The sequence below is a fragment of the Cavia porcellus genome, unplaced genomic scaffold (genome assembly GCF_034190915.1).
Source record: "Cavia porcellus strain 051 isolate PalLab524CR breed Dunkin Hartley unplaced genomic scaffold, mCavPor4.1 scaffold_9, whole genome shotgun sequence".
NCBI classification, from domain to species: Eukaryota; Metazoa; Chordata; class Mammalia; order Rodentia; family Caviidae; genus Cavia; species Cavia porcellus.
The window spans coordinates 3,910,478-3,935,478 of record NW_026947492.1 but is presented as its reverse complement, the minus strand read 5'-3'; the positions used below and the strand labels follow the sequence as shown (position 1 = coordinate 3,935,478).

The 25,001-nt window shown below is 43.4% G+C and overlaps 1 protein-coding gene across 4 annotated transcripts in view; it reads left to right on the top strand.

Moving 5' to 3' along the window:
• Positions 1–25,001, top strand: part of Btg4 (BTG anti-proliferation factor 4) — a 163,860-nt gene that overhangs the window by 107,375 nt on the left and 31,484 nt on the right. The window contains exon 8 of one of the 4 annotated variants that reach the window (XM_063255737.1): positions 21,201–22,570. The exons of 1 other annotated variant lie outside the window; for it this stretch is intronic. In XM_063255737.1, the coding sequence (XP_063111807.1) occupies positions 21,201–21,252 (52 nt within the window). In that variant the 3' untranslated portion in view covers positions 21,253–22,570. Of the gene's footprint in view, positions 1–21,200; positions 22,571–25,001 lie in introns of those variants that run through there. 2 more of the 4 variants (XM_063255739.1, XM_063255738.1) reach the window with 2 other exon arrangements.

Genomic DNA, 25,001 nt, shown 5'->3' with positions numbered 1-25,001 from the left:
CACTTATTAGTACTGTGAACTGCTGCTTGGGTGACCTTGGTCACCGAGATTGCCACACATACATTTTCAATTTCTTCTCTAAGGGCGAGCAGTGTAGTGGTTTTCTGTAATATACAACATCCTCGAGGTCCCTGATACAAAGGTAACACCATCTATTGAAAATATATCATACCATTTTTCTTTTCCTGACGTGTGTATTCATTTTTTGGCAGACCTTGTGTAACTATTTAAATTGAACTGAACTTAGTGACCCACAAAGAAATTAGAATTCAGTGTCCTTTGTAAGGTGGGAGAAATGGAGGAGTTAAATGTGGTGAGTTGATTGTAAGCAGATGTTGTTTATGGCTTGATTTAAAAATCTTTGCTAAGCCTTAGTCGCAAATCTTGTAGTGTTATCTCAAGTGATTTTATTTTTAACCTGTTTTCTCTTTTTGGCCATCAGTGACATGATTGGTTGGATATTGAGCTAAATTCTTGGCTATGTATGGGTGTCTCTTAATGGTGACAAAAGACCTGCAAAGTGATTAGGAGGAATAGGAATACTGAATTCACTCTATAGTTATTATTCATTAGTTACCCAAAAGTTTGTACCCAAATAATGTTTCTTTACTAGCCTTCCTTTCTTCCATTGGTTAGGAAACTTATTAGCAGTTGTTATATTTAAAGAATAAATATCTTTCTCATATTTACATTAGCACAATAAAGAGTTGATTAGCATATGAGAAGCTTGAGTGGCAGGCCCTGGAATTATAACCTAAGAAGATTTTTGACTTGGCATTTGTGTTTGGATTTGTTTTTCATTAATTTCATGTTAAACTCACTCCCAAAATGTCAGTTTCAGATGACTTCTTATTCATTTTAAATATTCCAAGTGGGACCTCCAAAGGAAATTATTTTTTTTAGGACCGGGGATTGAACTCAACACCTCACACTTGCCAGGCAGGCGCTTATGCCACTGAGCTAAATCCCCAGCCAAAAGAAAACTTTGTATGTCTCACATGGCTTGCACATATTTTAAGTACTGTCATTCTAGAGCCTCAAATAATATCCATCTACTTCATCTGATTCAGTCATAGTTTTAGATAAGGTTAGGTTGATTACAGACATTTTACATTGTCAGAAAGTTATAATTTTAATGGATATTTTAATAAAATATGGGGTCTAGTAATCTCCTCCAGTCACCAGATTCTTTATCTTCTCTTCCAAAAGTTAGCTCCTAAAAGTCACATATATAGCCAAAGCTATAAAATATTTATACATGAATAGGCATTTGTAAGTCATTATTTTAGCTTCATCCCATGTATTGATAAATTTAACCTTTTAATCATGCAGGCTAAAGTGAGACCACCACTTTGTTTCTAGATCTAAAAATAAAATAGAAAAAGGAAGATTATGTGGCTATTTTTATTAAATCTCAAAGTGAGGAAAAACGGTTATTCTGAAGAATCAATAACAAGACAGGCAATTCAATAGAATAAAACACTGGAATAGTCAGTTTAGAAAGGAAGATATTCAAATGGTGTACAAATATGACTGATGCTAAGTTTCACTTGTCACCAGGAAACGCAAATTAAAATCAAGCAATACACTACATACCCAGAAGAATGAATACTATTTTATACTTGTATATTTTAAAGTGTTGATGCAGATAAGAAGCAGCCAGGAACCCTTTTTCTTACTTAGGATACTGTGCAATTATACAATCACTTTGGAATTCTAGTTGATAGTAGCTACTAAAGTTATTATAGTCAGGCCCTAAAACCCAGAATTTCTAGTCCTAAGTACATATCTAACTAGGTGTGATTGATTCTACATGGTCACCAGAAGATGTGCAAAACTAAGTGTAATAGTCCCATGCTAGAAAACACCTGAAGAAAATATCCACATCTGTATCAACAGTAGAATAAATAAGTGAATTGTGATATAACCACCCAATGGAGCACACTGTGGCAGAAAATCAAATCACACATGCACCAATATGGATTAATCTCACAACATTGAGCAAAAGAGGCCAGACATGTTTTATGATTGTAATTCTGTTCATTGAATAAACAAAAACAGTGATGTTTGAAGTCAGAGTTCTTCTGGAAGCTGTGTTTTCCTTGATTTTGATTATATGGGATTGAACACATTGGAAAATTCAGTTTGGTGAACACTTATAATTTGCTCACTTTTAAAAATGTGTTTTGTTTTTTGTCTTTTTGAGACAGGGTCTCATTACGCAGTTCAGGCTGGCCTTGAGCTCACTTCGTAGCCCATGCTGGTCTCAAACTCACAAAGATCCTCCTGCCCCAATCTCCCAAGTTTTGGGATTACAGGCGTGCACCACCATGCCCGGCTACATATGTTATTCTTTAATAAAGTTTGAAAACTAGTTTTTAATCCTATCCATGGTGGTGATTTTGAGTGAAGTGGACTAGAGGCCAGGACCAGAGTCAGTGCTCAGTTATTTCTTTTGGGTTCCAATTTCTGATCTTGATCTTGGCTCAGTTATTTCTTTTGGGTGCCAATTTCTGATCTTGATCTCAGTGTTTAAGACGGTTCACCATGCTGTATGAGGAAAAGAAAGACTTTGAGGGCTTACTCTTTGCTAATATTCCAACGCTTGCCAATGTTACAACATATAGGTGTTGGTGGCTTGGAAGGAAGCATCTATTAGCTTTTAAAGATACAAGATTTTGAATATCTATGATTAAACATAATCTTTTGTAAATAAGCAGTAGGTGCTACTACGGGATAATGGAAGCTGTGAACGAGATGGCGGTGGACGCACATGCTGGCCGCTTTGGGTTTTCTAGTTAGGTAAATGGGGGCAAATATGAGCCTCAGTTTCTTCTTTCTATCATTAATATTTTACCTACCCCACGGAGAAGGGATGAACTTTATTATCTCTTGGGCGCTTTTAATTCAGAGATCTAAGAGCCACCGTCTGTGGGTACTGTGAAGGTTCTTAAAGTACTGATGATATAACTTATTCATACCACCAGTTATCTCCACTTTTTTTCTGCTGTTACGTTTAATTATAAACATGGCTCCAAACACACACCAATCAATTTCAAGGCATACAATGAAGTATAATCTTAAGACTGAGAGTCATTCATCCAGGTGTCTTACCTTGTCTTCACTTCCAAACTGGTCTCTTGCTACTCCTAGAATTTGTTGTTCTGAAGCAAGGATGCTTTTCAGGAAATGTTCCATATTGGTGAAAAGGAGAAGATCTTTGTTTTTCTTAATATACTGTAGGGAGTGTGACGACAGAGTTAATAGCCTTGCTCTTACTTCCTTTGAGTATTCTTGGATCTATTTAGCCAAAATGCGGACCTAAGAATACAGTGTATGCTTCTACTTTTAAAATAAGGGAGAACTCTTCACTGACAGTGATTAGCAGGTGACTAACATTCAGCTTCACAGTTGTCTCTGATTTAAACAAGTTTTGAACATGCAAGCCTCCATTTTTTTCACCTATTAATTAGGAATAAAAAATACTGTTTCCCTTAAAAGGGAAAAGGGAAGATTTAATGCAATAATGTATGTATGTATGTAAAATTCTTATTATATGCTTGTCACATGCCAAACATTATGGTGCTTTCTCTTACCTGTTTTAGAGTTAGCTCTAGCAGATCATGATACTTCAGCACATAATGTCTGGATCCGTATAAATGTATTTACTTATTAATACAGTAAACAGCTTAAGTTAAGAATCTGGCTACAACAGGAAACAAAACCAATCACTCTCTCTGCTCTTGGGTAGCTTGCATTTGTAGCAGGGGATGTTGTTAGCCAGCTTTCTGGTTGCTGGAACCTAATATCCAAGAGCCACAATTTAAAGGGGGAAAGGTATGATTTAGTTTATAGTGTCAGGAGATTCAGCACATGGTTGGCAGATCCCAAGGCAGAAGCCTCATGGTGAAGGGCACTGGTTCTTTTGTTTTTACTCTGAGTGAAATGAGGAGCCATCAGATTTGGAACAGATCTGATTTTCATTTAAAAGATTGATTCTAGTTCTGTGTCAAAAGCAGACCGAAGAGAGGCAAGGATGTACCAAAGAGGCTGAGAGATAAGGTTTGCCCTTGACTTTTCCAAGTGATTTCCAGGAGTTGGGCTGTAACAGAATTCTGTGGTCTGGGTGATCAACATCACCATTGTCTTAGTCCCTTTTCTTTCATTGCTGAGACAAAATACACAACATCGAAAGTTAAAGGAGAAAAGGTTTATTGAACTCAACTTGTAGAGGTTTCAGTCCATAGTCAGCTGGCTCCAAGGCAGGGTGGCACATGGCAGAGGGGCAACTGTTCATGGTGGTGGAAGACAACAAAAGCAAGGAAAGGTGGGAGGAACAAGATTGCTTTCTTTCATATATGTATGTATATATATATGTAACTATGTACATGTAAATATTACATATTTACATGTATATTTATATGTACATATAAATGTATTTTTTTGTCTTTGAAACAGGGTCTCATGATGCAGTTTAGGCTTGCCTTGAGCTCACTTTGTAGTCCTGGCTAGTCTTGAATTTGCAACAATACCCCTGCCTCAGTTTCCTGAGTGCTGGGATTACAGGTGTGTGCCACCATGCCCAGCTTCTGTCCTTTATATTGGGTACAGGCTACTTGCCCTAGGATGGGTTTAGCACTCACACTCTTAATCCTAGCCAGAACTATGCCAAACCAGTGGGCTGATTTACTAATTATACATACTCAATCCCAGCATTACACAACTCAGAGTCAGCCACCTCTGAAAAAGCCCTATGACCACATTAGGTTTTGAGGGGGACATCCGGACACAAGCCATAATATTCTATCCCTGGCCTTCCCCCCCAAGACTCATGCATATTCTCTATGCAAAAGGCAGTTAGTCTCTCTCCAAAAGTTGCCAAAGTCCTAACAATTTCAGCATTGCTGAAAAGTCCAAGCCCCATATCTCCTCTGAGATTTAAGGCAAACCCTTAGCTGTGAACCTCTGTAAAAATTAAAAGAAAGTTAAACACTTCCAATATTCGACAGTACAAAATGGATATTTCCATTGCAAAATTTATAAACTAGGATACAAAGGAATGAGACCAAAGCAAATCCAAAATCCAGCAGGCCAAACATTAAGTCCTGCACTTTCTTGTACAGCATCTGAGGCAATCTGTGAACTCCAAAGGGCTTTGGTGCCCCAACCCCAATGGCACTTCCGGTGGCTGTAGCTCCCATGGCTTTTCTGTTGGGCCTGCTCTGCTCCCTTCTTGCAATTTTCCTCAGACAACCCACACTTCTGGCTTCTCCAAACTTCTGGAATCTCCACTGCACCTTCAGCTTCATCCTCATAGGTCCACACAGTGCCCTCTCAGGGGCACACTGCTTTGACTCCCAGGGCACCTGAAATCTGGGTGGAAGCCTTTCTGACCTCCATATCTCTTCCATTCTGTATGCACCTAAAACCAGCACCACATAGATGATGTCAAGGTCTACTGCCAGCTGGAGCAGTCGATGGGCTTCCTTCTTTCTTGGCCGTAGGAGCTGAGGGCCCATGAACCAAATCAGGAGTAGCAACTTCCCAGGCCACTGCCATTCTGGAACATGGTGCTCTGGGGTTCTCTTCTTAAAGCAATCTTTAACTTTTCCAATGTTGAGGCTGTAAAGGATGGCATTCTGCTGATTCTTATATCTTTAGACTGTCTTTTTTTTATTCTTCCATTTCTTCTCAGCAATCAAGATCTCTGCTGTATCTTTTTAGTCCACAGCACTACTGGAGTTTTCTTTCCGGTCAAATTTATATCTTAAATCATTTTATTGGGCTCTTTACTCTTGATTCTCAACGTACATCTGGCTAACACCCCCCCCCAACAGCAGCCATGCCATGCCTCGACATTACACTGCCTTGAAATTCCTTCAAGATTATTAGTTCACCACCCTTAATCTTAGTGTCAGACAAAGTCTCTAGATGCGAGCAAAATGCAGACAAGCTTCCTGCCAAATCATAACATACACTGTTCGGAGTCCAGCAGCCAAGGCAGTACTTCTTCCCTTCAGAAACCCACTGAGCCTGGTTTTTACTAACTTCCTTGTCTTCTGAGCTCTGACCAAAATCTCCCATACTGTATGTCTTAAAGCATTCCAGTTTTACTTTTTCAGCCAACATCTCTGAACCTATCTTAATTTTTCTTTTTCCAATAAGCCAGTTCCAAAGGCTCTTGAGCCACATGGCCAGGTAATGTCACAGTAACAGTGCCACTTTTCCAGTACCAAGTCTTAGTTACTTTTCTCTGATTGCTAAGACAAAATACCCGACACCCACATTTAAAGGAGAAAGACTTATTTAGCTCACAGTTTATCAAGGTTTCAGTCCAAATTGGCTGACTCCAAGGCAGGGTTGCATGTGGTTAGAGGGGCAACCATTTATGGTTGTGGAAGATAGCAAAAGCAAGGAAAGGTGCGGGACAAGACTTTCTGTGCCTTACGTTGTTTGCAGGCTGCCTGCCTTAGGACAGGTGTGGAGCTCATACTCTTAATCCTACCCAATCAGTGGATTGATTTATTAATTGCATACACTTAAACCCAGCATAACACTAGATTCAGCTACCTCTGAAAAAGCCCTCTGACTACATGAGACTTTGGGGGAGACATCTAGAGATTAACCATAATAACGTCAATGTCATCATGAAATAAACCTCAGATTAGGGCAGTAATAGAGATTTGATAATGGAGAGATGCTTCTGGGATGTTTATTAGGAGTCAGGAGGTCCAAAATCTAGTCTCAGGTCTGTTACCACAAACTTCTCTGTTGAATGGTTGCTTTTTTGTGCAGATTTTTGAATCGATGGAATTTCATTTGTCAGTTTTTGCTTTCATTTCCTGTACTTTTGGATTTGTATTCAGAAAATCATTGCCTTTACCAATGCCTTGAAACGCTACAGTTTTATCCATCTTGACTTATTTATTATACACAGTTAGACTGTTCCAAGTTTCGGTCTTATGCATGTGGATTTCAGACTTCTAGCACCATTTATCGGAAAGGCTGTTCTTTTTCTAATGTATGTTTTTGGCATCTTTTTCAAGAATTAGTTGACTCTAGAAGCTTGGGTTTATTTTCTGTTCGTTTGGTTATGTTTCCATTGTTATGCCAATATCATACAATATTGATTGCTGTGATTCTGCAGTATGTTTTGAAATCGTGTATTATGATCCTTCTGGCTTTGTTCTTTTGCTCAAGATTGCTTTGGCTATTCAGTATCTTTTAGCTTCCCTATAAATTCTAGGATTATTTTTTTCTAGTTCTCTGACGAATAACATTGGTATTCTCATGGGAACTGCATTGAATCTAGATAGTAGGGACATTTAAACAATATTCTTCCAATTTATGGACATTCTGTATTTTTTATATTTTCTTTTTGTCTTTTTCGTTTTTTATCAGTACCAGGGATCGAACTCATGACTGCCTGCTTGCAAGACAGGTGCTTATGCCGCTGAGCTAAATCCCCAGCCATTTTTTATATTTTCTTCAATTTCTTTCATTAGCATTTAAAAATTTTCATTGGTTAAGTTTATCCATAGGTATTTTATTTTAATTTTTATTATGTGTACATGTTTATAGTGCAAAATAATTACATCCATCCTGCGGAGTTTGTTCAAGTACACAGCACATCATAATTTTGAAAATCTCTAAACTTCTGAGCTCTGCTTTGACATGATGCCACTAAATTCCACACCATGAAATTTGCTTCATGCACAAAAAGTATCTTAAAATATTGCATAAAACTCCATTTAGGTTATGTGTCTGAGTTATTTATGAAACATAAATGAAATTTCATGTTTTATCTTGGGTCTCATTCCAATATACTGTATTACATGTATGGGTGCACAGAATTTTCCAAAATCTGAGGAAAATCCAATATCCAAAACACTTCTAAGGTATTTTATTTTTTGTAGCTATTATAAGTGGGACTGCTTTCATGATTCTTACTCATAAAAAATTTGTTATTACTGTATAGAATAGGTAATGATTTTTGCTTGTTGATTTTATATCATGCTACTTTACTGAATTAATCTATTTATGACAGCATCATTAGCTTTTTTATATAATCATATCACTTAAATGGACAATTGCTATCTTTCCTGTTTATGTGCCTTTTAGTTATTTTTCCTTGCTTAATTGCTCTGGTTAAAACTTTTAGTACTACACTGAGTAAGAACACTGAAAGTAGATACTTTGTCTTGTTCCTGATCTTAGAGGAAATGCTTCCAGCTTTCCACCATTTAGCGTGATGCAGGGTGCAGGTCTGTCATACACAGCTGTTATTATGTTGAAGCATGACCCTTCTTTCTTCTCACTGGGATACTTCAAACACCTGTCTTCAAGTTCAGACATTTTTTCTTTTATAAAATCTAGTACATTTTTTTGAAAGAGCAGACTCTATCTCTTGGGGAAAGAAAGCTGTATTTATTGGTGAGGGAAAGCTTCTGTGTAAGAGACACAGAAGGGTTCCTGAGTGGGTTGCCTGCTAGTATGTTTTTAAGGCTTTTAACTTTTGCTTATTTGATTTATGAGACATGATCAAACAGTATGGTGAATGTTTAAATTTTAAAAAATTATTAAAGTTGCCGTTAAACCCCTGCTTTGCCTTTCTTGCCACTTCCTGAAGCAGTTTCGGAAGTCCTCTATTTTGAGCATCTTTAGTTTTGCTGATGAGGCTATGTTGGTGTCCTGAACGGACCCAAAATGTTTGCTTTTTGTTTCATTTCATTTACCTTTTATTTTTCATTTACTTTTGTGTTGACTTTAGGGACAGAAGCTTCATGGTGTGAGACCTGGTGACTAAAGTACGTGAGGACCCACTTTCATGTTTCGATTTGACAGAAATTACTATAAGCATTTTAATCAGCTCAAGGCATGGAGGCAGCTAAAAAATACGCTCACAAAAGAGAACTTCCAAACTACTTCAGAAGTTAAAGGGGAGTGTTCTCAGGAAGATGAGTGGAAACCTATCATATACTGCAATATGTTTTTACCATTTTAAAAAATTTAAACATTAACCATATTTTTGATCACACCTTGTATTGAGCTCTTGATTTTCAAAATTTTATTCTTTTTCATTGTCTCTATTTATTTGCTGAATTTCTTATTCATATCCTGCATTGCCTCTCGAATTCATTTAACTGTCTGTATCCTCTTGGATCTCATTGAGCTTTTAAATAATCATTCTTTTAAGTTCTTTGTCAGTTTCTTTGGGATCTGTTGCAAGGGAGTTTTTATGTTCTTTTGGAAGTGTCATGTTACCTTTCTTTTTCATATTTCTTTTGCTCCTGTGTTGAAATTTGTACATCTGGTAGATGAGGTATATACTTTTATAGTTGTGGACTTCCTAGTAAGTGCCTGAAGTAACACATCCTGAAGATGTGTTTTGAGGTGTTGGATTTATTGCCAGCTGGCTACTAAAGTGCAGTCTCCCTATAGCTGGTTTGGCTTTAATGTAGTGTCTTTGGCCATTCTCCCGTGGATCAGAGAGACCCGCCGTCTCCGTGGGCTTTGCAAGAGGGAAGACATTAGCTCCTCGGGGGGTATGGCATGCTCTGCAGCGGCTGGGGCCCTCACCGTGTGGCTTCTCCTGTGATGAGTGGGATGGCCTTTATCAGGGGGTGAGGGTTTCTCAGACGCTGTTGATGCCAACTCTGTTACTAAGAAAGGGCCTTGGCACTGGCAGCCCCACAAGTCTTGAGGGGTCAGTGGCGCTGCTTCAGACACTGCATGAGGGCTGTGGTGGTAGGAACTGTTGCACCCTGACTGTGCTGCTCACATCCAGCCCTGAGAGCAGTTTGTGGTCAGACAGGATGTTGAAAGCAGGGTGGCAGCAGGAGCCTTGGTGCTCTTTGCCCGTGGTGGTGCGTATGTGGAGCAGGACTGCAGTTGGTATCTGGCAAAGTTTTTCTTGGACGTGTTTGGCTGGGTGTGCCACAGGGCAAGGAAGCCCATGCTGTCCTCTGCCAAACTCCTTAGGCTCTCGTGGGTACCTGAGGGCAGAGTGATATCCAAAGCCATAGAGTTGTTCAGTGAGACCTCAACATGCTCCTGTGGGCATGTTAGCAGCGAGAATCACAAGGTCCCTCGCTGAGCTGTCAGTGACAGGCAGCTGCGTACGTACAGGGTGAGGCTATGGCAGGAACTATGTGACACCCTCTCTTCAATCCTGTCACTAGCACAACTCGACATGTAAGCTGGTCGTGCTTTTGTCCTCTGAGGTCAATCATCATGTTCTTGTTCTTGAGGTTGGCATCTCCATTCCCCTCTATGTTGTAACAACTGTTCCCTGTAGTGCAGGGACCCAGTGGGACCAGGTCACAGTCAGTCTGCTGGGCCAAACTGAGTTCATTAGGCAGCTGTCCCCTATATCAGTGCAGTGGAAAGTCTGTGCTGTCACACAGGTGTGAATATCCAAGGCTTGGGACTTCTAGAGCAGTACAAACTCAGACAGCAGCTCATTTTCCAAGACAGCTCTTAGTTTTAGTGCTCTGGGTGTTTGCTGGGAGATGATGTAAGATTCTCTTTCGCAGCAAGGCTACTGTGCAGATTTGCACTTACTTATCTAAGTAAGCTGCCAGCCAGTGAAGGTTGTGGCATATTCTGATAGCAGGATTGCAGGTATCTGTAACGATGGTTTCTTAGGATTCTCCCTTTCATCCTTTAACCCTCTCTGGCTGTGGAGCTGGCGGCAGATGCCAAGTTATTTGGCAGCTCTTTCTATGCTGGCATCCAAATCCTCTGAATCTCACAAAGTTCTACTCTTTCTTGATGATTTCCAGTGTTCTTCCACAATCACTCAGCTCAAAATTCAGCAATGCACTTGTTAATTTGGTTCCTTCATGGAGAAAGAAGTAAATACTGGGTGCCTCTATTTGGCTATCTTGCACCTTGCAGATCTTTTATTTGTAACAGTTAAAAGGCTTAGATGATAACGTTTTCATAAAAGTGCTTTAAATAACACTGTTAAGGAGGAGGGGAAAAAGAGGCAGGATATACCATGTACAGCTACAAATTCCCTATGATAAATGTTATTACTATGTATATCTAAAATGTACCAATAAAATAAAAGTAAAAAGAAAGAAGACCATTGTCAAGCTTGCATAGAAAATATCATATTAAATTTGGGTAAATATGCTATCACTCAGGCATAGTCTCTAGGTCACATAAGTTTTACAGATGGAATTATGCTTACTTACTTACTTACAGTGTAAAATTTTAAAAAAAGATAAAATTAAATATAGACCTGCCTTTGCAATCCCTATAACTCATTGATTCATACAACCACTATTCTGTAGAATACAAGATTTTGAAAACACTGCTGTATATAGTTTGAGAAGCAGGCTGAATGTCCAGGCAGTATTACACTAAGGGAGACTAGAAATATCTGGATAGGTCATACACTGAAACACTGTCTTCGTGAAAAAATCAATTTTAGCCAAGAAAAAATGATATACAAGATAATTTTTTTTTTTACCTCTTCTGATGACTCTGACTCTAAATGATACTTGTGCTTCCTTTCGATGAGTTTAGAGAGAATGTCTTTTTCTCTGTCAGAAATGGGCTGCCCTTCCAGCAGAATAGCACTTATGCTCTGGTCAAGCTTACTATCCCATGAAACTGCTGACATCTGCAGCGTCAGGCAGAATGTGTCCCTGAAATAGGCCTTTAGTCCCTGTCAAGAAAAAGAAGAGACAGGTCAGCAAGACTTTTAGCCAGTTGCTAGGAACGCTTTAAAATAGTAGTTGAAGGGAAAATGGGGCTGGAGATTTATCATCTTCACTTGTCCTCTCATTCGCAGTTCTGGGAGGGTTCTGAATTTGGCAAATATCAGTTGAAATCTGAGATGCTGTTTTTATAGGAGGACCACTATCAAGAAGTGGTGCCTCCTTTTTTATCACATGTGTGCACTGTGGTAGAATAGTGCATGTATTTTGTTAATGCTGCTGTAGAGGATTCGACTAGGAAAACCGTATATTATAAATACCTCATAAAATGACCTCAGGAAGGTGGGGTTGGAGTCGTGGTGGAGGTCTCCAGCAGCAATGTGAGCCAGACAGTGGATCAATAGCAGAACAAAGCTTCCCACAGATGTCAAACACTCTCTGTCAATGAACAATGTATTTTCAGCACTCTGAGGGGAGAAATACCCAAGCACATAACTGTCAGCTTCAGGAACACTTCACTGCCTCTTCCTTTTTCTAGGTTTATATAGTCTAAAATCAGACTCCCTGGGCCCAATGGAAATTTACTGAAGGGAAGATTCAGTGGTGAGGAAAAATCATTGTTCTAGTTCAAAATCTTGAATATGTTATTTTGTTCCTGTCTCTCAAGTTTTCTGGCTACCTCCATTTTACAGAAAACAAACTATTCAAAATTCAGAGTGCAGTTCCTTTTGTATCTGTCTCTTGTTACTGCCTTCAATCACTGTTTCCTTAAGCAATGGTTTAAAACCTTTAATGTACAACAGCATTACAAGGGGGTGATTTTATTGTTGGAGCCTGGCCTAGAATTTCAGGATATGTGGATTTTGGGTGGGCCTGGGCATTTCCATTTTTCCTGTGTCCTCATGTAGTTGATGCAGGAGACTCCAGAAGGACAGTTTGAGAATCACGGCCTTACAGGACTCTCAGGCTTTTATTGAAATCACGTTCTCAGATATCACCTATGTGGCAATTAGCTTGAAGTAACTTCCTTATTAGTTCTTTTAAGGAGACATCAGGTTGGCAATGGAGAATCTTAGAAGATTGGACAACTTGAATGTGCTTGACTCTTGCTAATGCTGTGTGTGGGGGCAAGTTACTTGGCTTCTTTGGGTCTCAATTCTCCACCTCATAACATGGAGATAACAAGAGTTATCTGGAGGTTATAAATGAGAGAATACATGTAAGATCTACCTGAAGGCCTGGCACACATTACTCAGTGAATCCTGGGTTGGTCTCCCTATCAGTAAAATGGGATTAAATTCTTGTATATTTATAGAGTTGCTTTAAGGCTCAAGTGAAAGAATGTCTGGCGATAACTATGTTTAAGTATTCTTTGGTCTTATTAAATTCCTTAGCGATCTACTAGTCAAGTGAATATAAACTGTTTTCTGGTTCTCTGGCATTGACTGATATTTCCTCCTCAGAATCATTTGTCAGTAGAATGTCATGAGTGTGTACATTCTATATACACCAATTTAGAATTACCAGAAGGCTCTTCCAACTGACATAGAAGAACTATGAGCAGGAACAATTTAGATCCTTTTTAAAAAAAAAAAAAAAAAGAAGATGCTTAATGTGCAAGATTTCCTGAAGCTAGAACCATTACTCTTATGGGAAGTACCAGTTTGGAACCACAGGGTTTGATGGCAAAGATCCATGAATGGGCACAGAGCCATTATGCTTCTCTGAGTACAAGCCAGGGCATACTGTACTGCTTAGAGAAAGCTCTTACTCAGTGTCATTTATTGTGCTTTAGTTAATTGATTTACTTCCAAGGAAGAACAAAATACATCAGGATTGGAGAAAGAAAAATGTTCCTTTGCTTCTGCTTATCTTTCTAGACTTTAGAATTCAAAAACCCACATTAAGAAATGTGTTTGCAGCACCTGATAGAGGAAGGAATCTCGGAAGGCGTTGCCTGAGGCTTCTGCGGCAGGAAGATGAGAGGCAATCTGCAGAGTGATTTCTGGAACCTGAAAAGAATGACAAACAAAAGCAAAGACAAACCCATCCCGTCCTTAAGTAACTCTCACGTGCCTCAGCTGCATAGCATTGACCACTTTAATTGGAATTAAAAGTATTGAAGCATTAATTTAAATCATAACAGCCTAAATGTATTCAATATGCACTATGGAAAGATGGAACGGGGATTTAACTGGATAATTAGTACTTATGCTAGCCACGATTATTAATTTACTACCTTCCTGTCAATTTACATTTTTTGGCATCTAGATGGTACTTCAATCCTTTAAAAAGTGCACTGCCGCCGGGCCTTTATCCTTGGGAAGATCCACTTCTCAGGGCTTCCTCCTGGCCTCTTGACTCCTCAGCTGCCCTAGTGACTGCTTCACAGAGACTAGAAAGCAGACTTACATGAAGCTGGGTGATGAGGAGGTGCAGGACAGAGAGCCCATATTGATAAACCACAAACTCCCTGGCAGAAAGGTCTGTGGTTTGCACAGTTATTAGTTCTTTCTTCTGCATTGTCCAAGGTTTTAGGAGATCCTGCGGAAAGCTCTTCGGGTCTGCAGAAATCAAGAGGAGCCAGTAATAATTTCACTGGTATTCTGAATGGTAGTGGTATGTCAGCAATAACAAGAACAATTATTACTACAGCATAATCCAGCTAAAGATCAGGTTTATTTTCAATTACCCATCCATCCATCTACCCACATGTCATCTACCCATACATCACCCGTACTGTGTATGCACTGTGCCTTCGACTTTGTGACTGTCTTCACGGACAAGTGATGGAGTTACTCAGTAAGAACAGAGAAGCCAAAAGGAAGTCCCCGAGAAGGTGGTATCAGGTTAGAAGATTTTCTTCTATTATTTCAGGGACTTTTTTTTTGTCTTTACAAGTATGCACTCAGAATGGTGTCACTAAATAAATTTTGGTTGTTTAAAAAATCTTATTTCTGGGCCAAGGATTTACCTCAGTGGCTTAAATGCTTGCCTAGTAAGCACAAGGTCGTGAGTTTGATCCCTGGTATAAAAAAACCAAAACCAAAACAAAAAACTAATTTCCTTACAAAAATGTCTTTAATGTACCTTTAGACACTTCTAAATAGATATTTAGACATTTTTATTGCCCTTTTTATTTTGGGAAAGACAATGACAAATGGTTTAGACAGCAGGACACAGGAAAGAGTACTGAACTAACAGCCAGCAGACCGTGGGAAGTCACTTCACTTATTTGAGCGTTGGTTTGTGCGTAGAATTTCCCTGTCCTATAAAATTAGAGCCAGGCTTACTAAGTGTAAAAAGACATGTACATGAAATTGCTTTCAGAATTATAAAGCCAGTATAATTGCAAGAAGGCCGAAGTAGAAATGGGAACCTCAGAGGTGAGCTGTCTCTGCCCATTCTCTTCTTAGCTCTCATGGAAGGGAGGAGGTGTTAGTCATAAGATGGGTCAAGTTCCAGAGTCATTTATCTTTTCTGTAAAGGGACAAGTGGTTTTGCCAGCCAAGTGCCGAAATTGGGGTTCAAAATGAGAATTCTCGTTGTAGAAGTGGGGACTAATTCCTCTAGAAGCTTTTCCTTGCTTCAGTGTGATTTGGCCTCCTGGGAACTTACTGGAATGTGCTACCTGCATCTCTCTTTTGGCACTGCCCTTGTATTATCTGACAGTTTGTGTGTGTGTGTGTGTGTGTGTGTGTGTGTGTGTGTGTGTGTGTGTGTGTGTGTAGAGGTAGGTTAAGAGCACAGGAGCTGGGGAAAGTCTCCCTGAGATTGGATTCCAACTGAGCTATGCATTAGCAATGTGATCTTTGGCTCCCTACTTGGCTTATTCAGAGGCTTCAATTTCCTCATCTATAAAATGAGTAATGGTATCAACCTCACCAGGTAGTTCTAAAGTTGAAATGAATTAATATGTCTAAAGAGTTAGAATAGTCCGCAGCATATTATGAAGGATGCCATAAATTCTCCTTTTACACCTCTCCCAGTCATTTAACATATAAAGTCATTCTTCGCTTTTGTACCTTGTGAAAATAAGTAGCCTGTGGGCCATGGTTTGCGATCTCTGCTCACATTCACAAATATTCATGAAACTGTGCTTACTTATGGCTGGCATTTTGCTCTTTGGAAAGGCACACACTTATCTTCTGTTGTTCGTCTTCTACTTTGGAGATGGGTCAATTGAAACAGGCCTGATGCTTCGGAGCAGACCAGTTACTTTCTGTTTCTGGTTTTTTTTTTTTTTTGTTTTTTGTACTGGGGATCAAACTCACGACCTCGCGCTTGCCAGGCAGGCACTTACACCACTGAGCTAAATCCCCAGCCCCTGTTACTTTCTGTTTTGACTTTCAGTTCTAAGAAGTAGTCATGGTACATTGATCAGGAGTCTCTTGCAGGCAAGGTCTTTTCTTTTGTCTCCCTTGCTTTCTTCTGCCTGTGTCTTAAACTTTTCCGTTAACTTCTTTTGACAGGTAACTGATTGGTATGGGGTAAGATGCCAAGTTAGATTCAGTGTTGGAAACAGGAGCTTTTGGAAACTGGGTAAGTTATGATTATAGTGATGCTTTGATTCCTACTTGTAGAAATCTTAGGCTGGGGACATGGAGAAATCAATTAGTGGCAAGGCAAGATTGTGGTATTCTGAGTTCTTGGGGGTTATGTCAGCACAGGCTTTTAGTGCTCTTTGGTCATCCTAAGGGACTGTCAGGGGAGGGAGGGCTACCTGGTTCATGATACTCTTGCCCTCGTAGTTCAGCTCCTTTCTTTCGGACTTTGGACCAGATGTCTGTTTTCTTCAGGACAGAGTATGGTGAGGTCCAGATGGTGCCAACTTTATCTGCATCCAACAGAGAGGAATATGCCAGGGCAGTGAAGGTACAGAAATGTGGCCAAAGCTTAAAAGAATTAGATATGGCACCAGGTGTGACAGGCAGTTCTAAGATGCCTCGATGATCCTTCATGATCTGTGTCTGATATTCTTGAGTGACTTCTAATATTCTTGTATAATTTCCTTGGTCTGAGTGAGAGTTGAATGTTTTGAGTCATTTCAAGTGAAAAGAATATGGCAAAAGTGGTGAGGCATCACTTCCGAGATTGTGACACCAAAAGACTGTGACTTCTGTCTTATGCATTCTCATTTGCTTGCTCCACGGGAAGCCAGTTACTATGCTGTGTGTCCTGTGAAGTCCGCATGGCAAAGTATTGATGTCTGTGACCATCAGCAAGTTAGGACTCAAGGAATGCTGACCACCACAAGCATGATCTTGAAGTGAATCCTTCCACAGACAAGTCTTGGGATGACTGCAGCCCTGGATAATACCTTGCTTCCAGCCTGTGTGATAATTTGGGCTAGAGATACCCAGAAAGTCTGCACCCAGATTCTTAAGCAACAGAAAATGTGAGTTATTTTAAGCTATGAAGATTTGGGGGTGGTTTGTTATGCAGCAATAGATTACTAATACAGTGAGTTTCTCTGTCTTTCCTAAGGAACCTACCATGGCCTGCTTCCATGGTGCCCAAAGCTCTAGTTGTATAGGGAATGATCAAACTGAAAACAAGGATTGGGGCAGAATTGAATGTTAGATGAGAGACCGGCCTCACCTGCTCTTGACTTTTGATCCTCCAGTCTTAGGCTGTGTTCTTGATCTCCTTTGAGCACTTCTGTGAGGCTCTTCAAGAATGGGATTAACATGGGGCAGGCAGCAGCCTGGTCCCTGAAAGTAGTGACTGTTCCATAGAATCGGTCCCCGGGATAATTCTCCAAACATACGGGAGTTCCTGAGGCCATAATCTGGGATGAAATAATCAGAACTGAATTCCATGCTTGGTTTCCCTAGCCTGTAAGGCTGCTTTTGGAGTTTCTCTTGAAGCCCTGGTCAATAGTGGAAACATAGATCTTACTGACAGTCCAGAGGTTGGTACCTGTGTGTGCAAGAACTGAAGGCGGCTCAGCTCCCGTTGGTACTGCAGCCGACCACGGGCCCTGTCCAGAATGTTCTGCCTCTCTCTCACCATCTTCTTAAACTCATCAGAAAGATGCTGGACTACCTGGAACACAGGAAACATAATGCCTGAGTTAAAACGGAATGTCTTTATCTTTCCTCCTCCTTCCCTCTTAACCCCTCTAATTTAGGTCAGCCACCCTGAAAATGACGTGGCCTTGAAGAGGAACACAGTGGTAGGGGAGAGTATGTGCATCCCATAGGGTTCCCTTGTCGGCGTCAGTCTTACCTTCCTGGGACGGTTCCAGATTTGTGGGTTCTGATTCCTACCCTGCTGCAGCCACATCTCTTCCTCCTGGCCCTGTTGCCAGAGAGATGCTTGCCTGAGCTTTTCTGCTGCTTGCTCTATACTCTGCAGGACCTTCTGCACGCCCAGGGCCACCTGTGCCTCCTCTTTCCACTCTCCTCTGTCTGCTGCAAAGTGTGGAGAAAAAGGGCACCACTGGGGTGGGGAGAGGAAAACACAAGTGAATTGGGGCGCCAGACCTGCCAGGTGTGTTTGGGCCTGGCCAGGAGCGTGGGGGAGAGGAGAGCCTTTGAGGGTGAGAATGGCCCCGCCCCACCCTCAGTGTGGGTAGCTGTGGCTGGTGGCGTTGTTCCTGGCAGGTGCCTGCTGTGGGGACCTGGACCTAGCAGGTGCTTTCCCACCTCGAGAGAGCAGGCCCCGCTCTCGAGTGCCGAGCACGCTCAGGGTTCTGGCTCTCCGCTGTGCCTCTTGCAGGCAGCAGTCCTCCAGGGCTGCACAGGCCTCCTTGGCAGCCTTCAGCTACATGGGACAGAATGTGTAAAGGAATGAGCCGTGAAGGGAAGGCAGGAGCTCTGCGCGGGGTCACCTCGTGTTGGTCTCTCCTACTCTTCCTCCATGCTGCTAAAGCTCGGGAGTTGTCCAGTATCTAGAGCCCAGGCCTTGGGCTCTAGGGCTGTGTCTTCCCTGACAGGCATTTTATCCTTGTGGCTGGGGTGAAGACAAAAGCTCTGAACATTCAAAGAGAAACCTGTGGCAGTCTTGGAAAGCTGATGGGGACCATGAGGTGCCGTGAAGTCTTCCCTGCATTCTCTCTCCTTCATGTGATTGGGATGCCATTCTGTGAGTTCCCTTACCACGTGTGGACCTGGGACCTGGGCCCTCACCTGAAGCCTGATGTTGTTTCCTGGAGTGTGGAGGTCCTGGCTCAGGTGCACTAGGTACTCCACTAGGCGGTCCTCCTCCCGTTCCTGCTGGTGCCAGTACTGTTGTCGGGCTCTCAGCTCCTGCTCCAGGAGGTCCCACTGTAATGTCCAGCTTGTTTAAGCTTTGCTCAGACTACGCACATGATTAGCTCCCCATGATCTTGAAGCTTCTCAAATACCCCTGAGTGCCCATGGCTAAGCTTGGAGAAGCAGGTGACTTGGTTGCAGACAGGCACATAATAATCACAGAGCACCTTCAAGCTCCCTGGTCCTTCGCTTCTCATATCTGACCCTTCCAGAATCCTCCGTGCCTCCTGCCCCTAACTTTCTCTGGGGACACCAGGGTTGATGGGCATGTGATGGTGGGCAATAGTTTTCAATCTCTCACTTGATTCCTTTATATCAATTTTTGAGACAATAGTGACAGGGCTCAAACTGAAATTTCTTTGCGTCTAACAAGAATCTCTTACCACATATTCATCTTGGTCTCCCAAACTATAATTAGATTTACAATATATTGTAAGACCCTGAATCATTTTTATTTTGATGGGGATCTGCCAAGCGTGGAATTATTGCCGTAATCTCCTGATGGGGCTTCCTGCTCTGCTCTGGCTTGCTTCTGTCTGTCTTCTGCCAGAGGGAATTTGTAGAATGCTGATTATACATAAACACAAAAATGTCTGGAAGGAGATGTGCCAGCCTGTTAATAGTATCCGAGTCTGGTGGGGAAGACTGGCAGAGAGGCCAGTAGTGTCTTGATTGGTGGATACTATGGGGCCATTGGTGGTGGACAGAGGGGCACTAGCAGGGAGGGGGCCCTTATTTATTCATTTACATACTTTAAAAGTGTAGTGGGCTTATGAATAATTTTTGTGTTGTTTCATATTTCCCAAATTTAAATCCTTCAATCTTAATAGCTGACCATAGGTCTACTTAGAATTCTTCAGTGGCTCTGAGTGGCATTCATGATCGAAGTCATGTTTCCTGGCCTCGAAGCACAAAGGTGGTCATTTGTGATTCATTTCTTGCCTTCCTCACTGTGCTCTCTGCCCCCTCTGAAACTCCATCTTCCTCATTTTTCTGGAAGTGTCATACCTGGTACCTTTGCACTTGCCGTCCCAAGGCTTTCGTAGCTTTCTCTGCCTCTGTCTTCAAGTTGTAGCCTAAGCACTGTCTCTTTGGAAGCCTTCCTTGAACTCTCCTTCATGGATCGGGATGCCCATCCTCTGAGTTTTCTCAGTACCTTTCAAACTACAGTTGGTTGGAGCTTATGGCTAGCTAGTTCCCTCAGGACGGGAGCTCTGTCTAGTGGTCTTAGTATCTCAACTCCTGTCACATGATCTGAATCCCAAGAGGCTCTCAATATGTAGTTGCTGAATAAGTAAATAGAATAAAGTCATCCTACATACCAGACCAGGGTCTCTCATTCCTCGAGGTAAGGTCTCCAGCACCTGTACCTCAGGCACCACCACACTGCTGAAGGGATCCACTTGAGCACCAATGACAGGACCATGTTCTCCAGTCAAGGGGTCTAGGGCTGGAGCCCCAATTGAGATTGGGACAAGACCTGTGGGATATGAAGCTTTTGTAACTAGAGTTGGGATAAGAAAGGAAGGGGTGGGTATGGCAAGAAGGAAACCTGGCAGGAAGGGGATCAAAGAAGACTTTAGACCTTCACCCCTGTGAGCTCTTGAGTAGGGGTTTCCTGATGCCACAGACCCTGGGGCTGGGGTGGGTAATGAGTTTTTTTTTTTTACCAGGACCAGGGATCGAACTCATGACCAAGCACTTGCAAGGCAGGTGCTTATGCCGCTGAGCTAAATCCCCAGCCCCATCTCCATTGCTGGACTTTTTTTATTTTTTTGTGTCGTGCTAGTTTTTTAAAGGGCCCAGTGTTCTCAGGGAGGATAAATGATCTGTGGCCCTGGCATTTGAGGGTCTCTGGGAATCTGTACTTTGACTCTCAGCAGTCCTAGAAGAAGGCTCAGAATGACTCTGTCCCTTGGCTGATGACAGAATGGACCCCCGAACTGTAAAGGGTTTGCCTTCTCAGGAAAAAACCCCTTAAACCTTCAGAGGTTCTGAGTTTCCTCCTACCTTTACCATCAGCGTCTTCCATTGAGCCTGCCAGGGGTGTGGCGCTACCAGAACTCGCATCTTGCTGCATACCCAGGATGGGCACCATGAGTCCCGAGCCAGCGGGGTCTGGGATCTCCATCCCATACAGGGCTGGGACCCACACCTCTGTCCCAGGATAGCACATCGTTCCTGACAGAGAGGGGAAGGCAGGAGACGGGAGCTGAAGGCTAAGCCAAGCCACCTGGGTTTTTCTATGCTCAGAGTATCTCTTTCCTGACAGGCTACTCTGTGGAGATCGTGTTGGTTTCCTGAGGACACAACCTACATTTTGAATTCAAAAGGGAAGGAGGGATGACTCCGATGGAGGAGCAAGTGAGAGCTGAGTGGCAGCAGAGCCCTTGGGAAGCTGAGGACAGTTTCCAGAGCACACTGAAAAGCAGGAGGAGGCTCATCCTGGACTCATGTGTTAGAATATCAGCAAAGGACTCCATATAAGTCATAACTTATCAAGGTGCACATTTTACCCTCATTTTAAAGTTGGCAGTACAGTGGCAGAGAGGTTATTAAGTCCCAGATGGCCAAAGTTAATACGCAGTAGGCTATGTCTTTAAACCCAAGTCAGTGCTGCCCCCAAACCCTACTTCTTTGTATGTTCACACCATGGGCAGAAGGAAGCTTCTAGAAAGAGGGAGATAAGCATCAGGAAGATGTCACTCCCGTTTCCTTTTCCTGCTTCTCCTTGTATAAGCATTGTGGGTGAGTTGGAGGACTTGGCTGGACTCTTTTCCTGAGTTTTTGAGTGGGATGTGAAAGATTGTTATGGGAAGTTGAGGATTTGAGAGATTCTAGGTGGCTTTAGGACTAACTTTGCAGCTAACTAGGCTGGAGGACCGTGGCTAGGCAAATCACTTAACTCTGAACTTCAGGTCCCCACTATAAAACGGTTGTCATGCTGCCTGCTATGGTGTTTGATGATCCTAGGAAATAATAAGGGAATGTATACTCTCTAAAAAGTGTAAGACCTAATGGAGTTGGCAAGAGATTGGAAGACAGGATACAGCCAAGTACTCCAGGGGACGGGGCACAGAATCATGGAGTGTCTTCTCTAGTCCATCCGTCACACATAGGCATGACCAATGGAGCTGCAGTCCTAACCCTGAATGGATTAGCTGAGGTGCACTGAAATGCCAGCTCATTCTGGGTCTGAGATTTCAGGCCTTGAGAGTTCTTGTCCCAGATCAGTACATACCCATCCTGCCACCACTGGCTTCGATGCCACATGCTGCCTCTAGCTGTCTGGCCAGTCTCTGAGCCTGCTGCAGGATATGATGCAGACTCAAGGCCAGTGCCTGCCTCATGTCTTTGATGGCAGCCTCCAGGGGCCCCTGGGCCCTCCCCCCTGGATTCTGCTGCCACCGCTGGAGCACTGTGATCACTCGTCTCTGGGCCACCAGCACATTGGCATCCAGCAGGGCCTGTGACCCTCCCGTACAGGGCAATGTCCGGCCCTCCTGTTGTGATGCCCCTTGGAGCCGGACTGTCTTCCTGCTCAGTGGCTCCACAAAGGGGTCACCAGGCAGCATAAGGTTCCCAGAAGTATCTCGAAGCCCTCCCAGTGGAAGCACTTGACCTGAAAGCAAGAAATCCGGAGGGCAACATGAGAAAGGGACCACTGGCATACAGATAAGTGAGGGGTAGTAGAGAGCAAAGGCACCACGGGGAGTGAGTCACAAGGCCGACCGGGCAGAGGGTGGGGGGTGGGGAGTGCGCTGTGCTGGCGGCGAGGAAGGGCCCTCCTGCTCACTTTACTTAGGTCACCTGCTTCTCTTTTTTCCCCCTAGGGTCACTGGAGTAGAAGTGAGCAAGACAGGGGGCCTGAGAAGGGGAAGGAGAGTTGGGGTCACATACACAGGAGAGGTTCTGAGTGGGAGGAGGAGGTGGGGCAGGGTTTGCAGTTTGGACTAGAACATGGGCACTCAGAGAGAGGGATTGGAAAGCCAGGCGGGGAGGAGAGCGCAGGAGGACAGCACCGAGGGCTGTCAGAGGACCTGTATTTTCATCCAAGCCAACTCCAAGGATTGGTGAGATGCTTCCTGTGACAGGATCCTCCATAGGCCCTCCCAGTTCAAGAGGGGCCAGTGTTTTGGTGAGGGGATTGTAGTATGTTCCCCCAAGGGTAAGCCACTGCCTTGTTTGGGGATGCAGAGTCACAGCTAGCACAGGCACCTCAATGCCCGTTCTGGGATCAGTCATGAGAGCCCCCAGTTGTGATGTCCTCTGTGGCTGCAGGATGGGCAGGTCTAGGGCTGGAAGAGAACCTGTGTAGGAGCGAGTTGGGTAGGGCACATAGGGAAGGATGGCAGCTTCTGATGTTCGGATGCCACCTGGACAAGGAGACGGGGAGGTGTTAGTACCCCTTCAAACAGCAGCCTCCCCTTCCTTGACTGCAGATTTGCGTATAGAGGTCACTGACCATGTCTTTGCAGTCATGGGACCCTTGATATCCATAAGGAACATTAAGGTGAGGAGGAGGAGAAAGTATTTACTGCTCCAAGCCCCATTGTCTAAGGACAGAAGCCTCTTCCTAAGGAGTTCACTACTGAGTACCTCAGGGAGCTCTGCCCCACCTCTGAAGCCCAAAGTGAGGTGTGCAAGGTCTCACCAGTGTTAGAGTCAGTAGTAGGCACCAAGCTAGCACTTAGCATATCGTATCCCAAGTGTCCAGCCTCAGGCAGTACATGCCCAGTGTCAGGGTGGATGAAGTAGCCAGGAGGTATGGGCCCTGCATGGCCACTGCCTAGAAGCATCTCACAGTTGGGGCCAGGGACCAGCAACCTGGTGACCGGATTCATTTTGATGTCATCACTGCCGCCTTGAGCGTCTTCCAGGTCTGTAGAAAGCAAACAGTTGGCTGAGTCCTGGCTCTGAGGTGAATAGGACAGGATGGTGGTGGTGGTGGGGTGGGACAGGGCTTGGATACTAAAAATTCCACCCTAAGCCCACAGATGCACATCTTTCCAGGGCAGGAGTCTCGTCTTTGCAGAGTTCAGGACAGGGTTCCACATGGGACATTCCTATGTAATATTTTCAGATTGCAGGCTGGCAGACTGAAAGGGACTTGGGAAATGGTAGCAGCCTTTAGGGCAGTGAGGTAGGTCTAGGGATTCCCAGAACTCAGTACATTTGCACGTCCTCTGGGGGACATTTTGCAGCCAAGTCCAACATTTCTCAAACCTGATCACTGGGATTTATTAGCCAAGCTTTTACTTTCAGGAAATGCTGCCTCAGCTGCAAAGCTATAATTTATTATGGTTTTGTTTATTGTCTCATTTCTTCCCGTTTCTGAGGTTCTTTTTTTTTCATTTTTTTTGGGTGTGTGTGTGTGCAAGGCTGGCTAAACCCCGTCCCCTGACCCACTTTGTGCACACAGGTAGAACTGGGGGTAGAACTTGAGTTTTGTAGGGTTTGTCACCCTCTGGGCACTGTTAGGTTTCCAGGGTCCCTGGCTGTGGCTGAGTAGGGCTCACCTGGCCTCAGCAGCTCTGCTCCAATGCCGGTGCCTAGGAAGCCCCAGGCTTTTAGGCGGTAGCCCTCCTGCAGCAATGCCTGGGACAGATGGTCCAGCACGGTGTCCATCTGGGGAACCACACTGCAGGGGCACAGCATAGGGTCCATTAGGGCTCAGGGGCAATTAGGGAGGGGAAATGAACACTTTTGTGTGACCAATTCTGGGGTCTCCCCTGCTGCCAACCACACTCACTTTCCTTGATTTGTATCTTTCTAATCCCAGCGCACGTTAACTAGGTACACACCCTTCATGATTCTGCCTGTCCTGGGAGGAGGTCTGTGGCCCGGAGCCTGTCCATGCCTTCAGCAGCCGCTTAGCCTCCTCCAGCACTGAGCAGAAGGAGGCCCATTGCTCCTGCCTGGCCCGGAGGTCTTGGTGAAGGGTCTTCAGCTGATGACTAAGGCTTGCTGCGTACTCAGTTGCGAGGTGTGCCCTCCGCCTGGCCTCTTCCTCTGCTGCCCTGGCAAAAGCCTCAGCAACCTGGGTCAGAGACAGTCCTGCCTCTTCACCTGA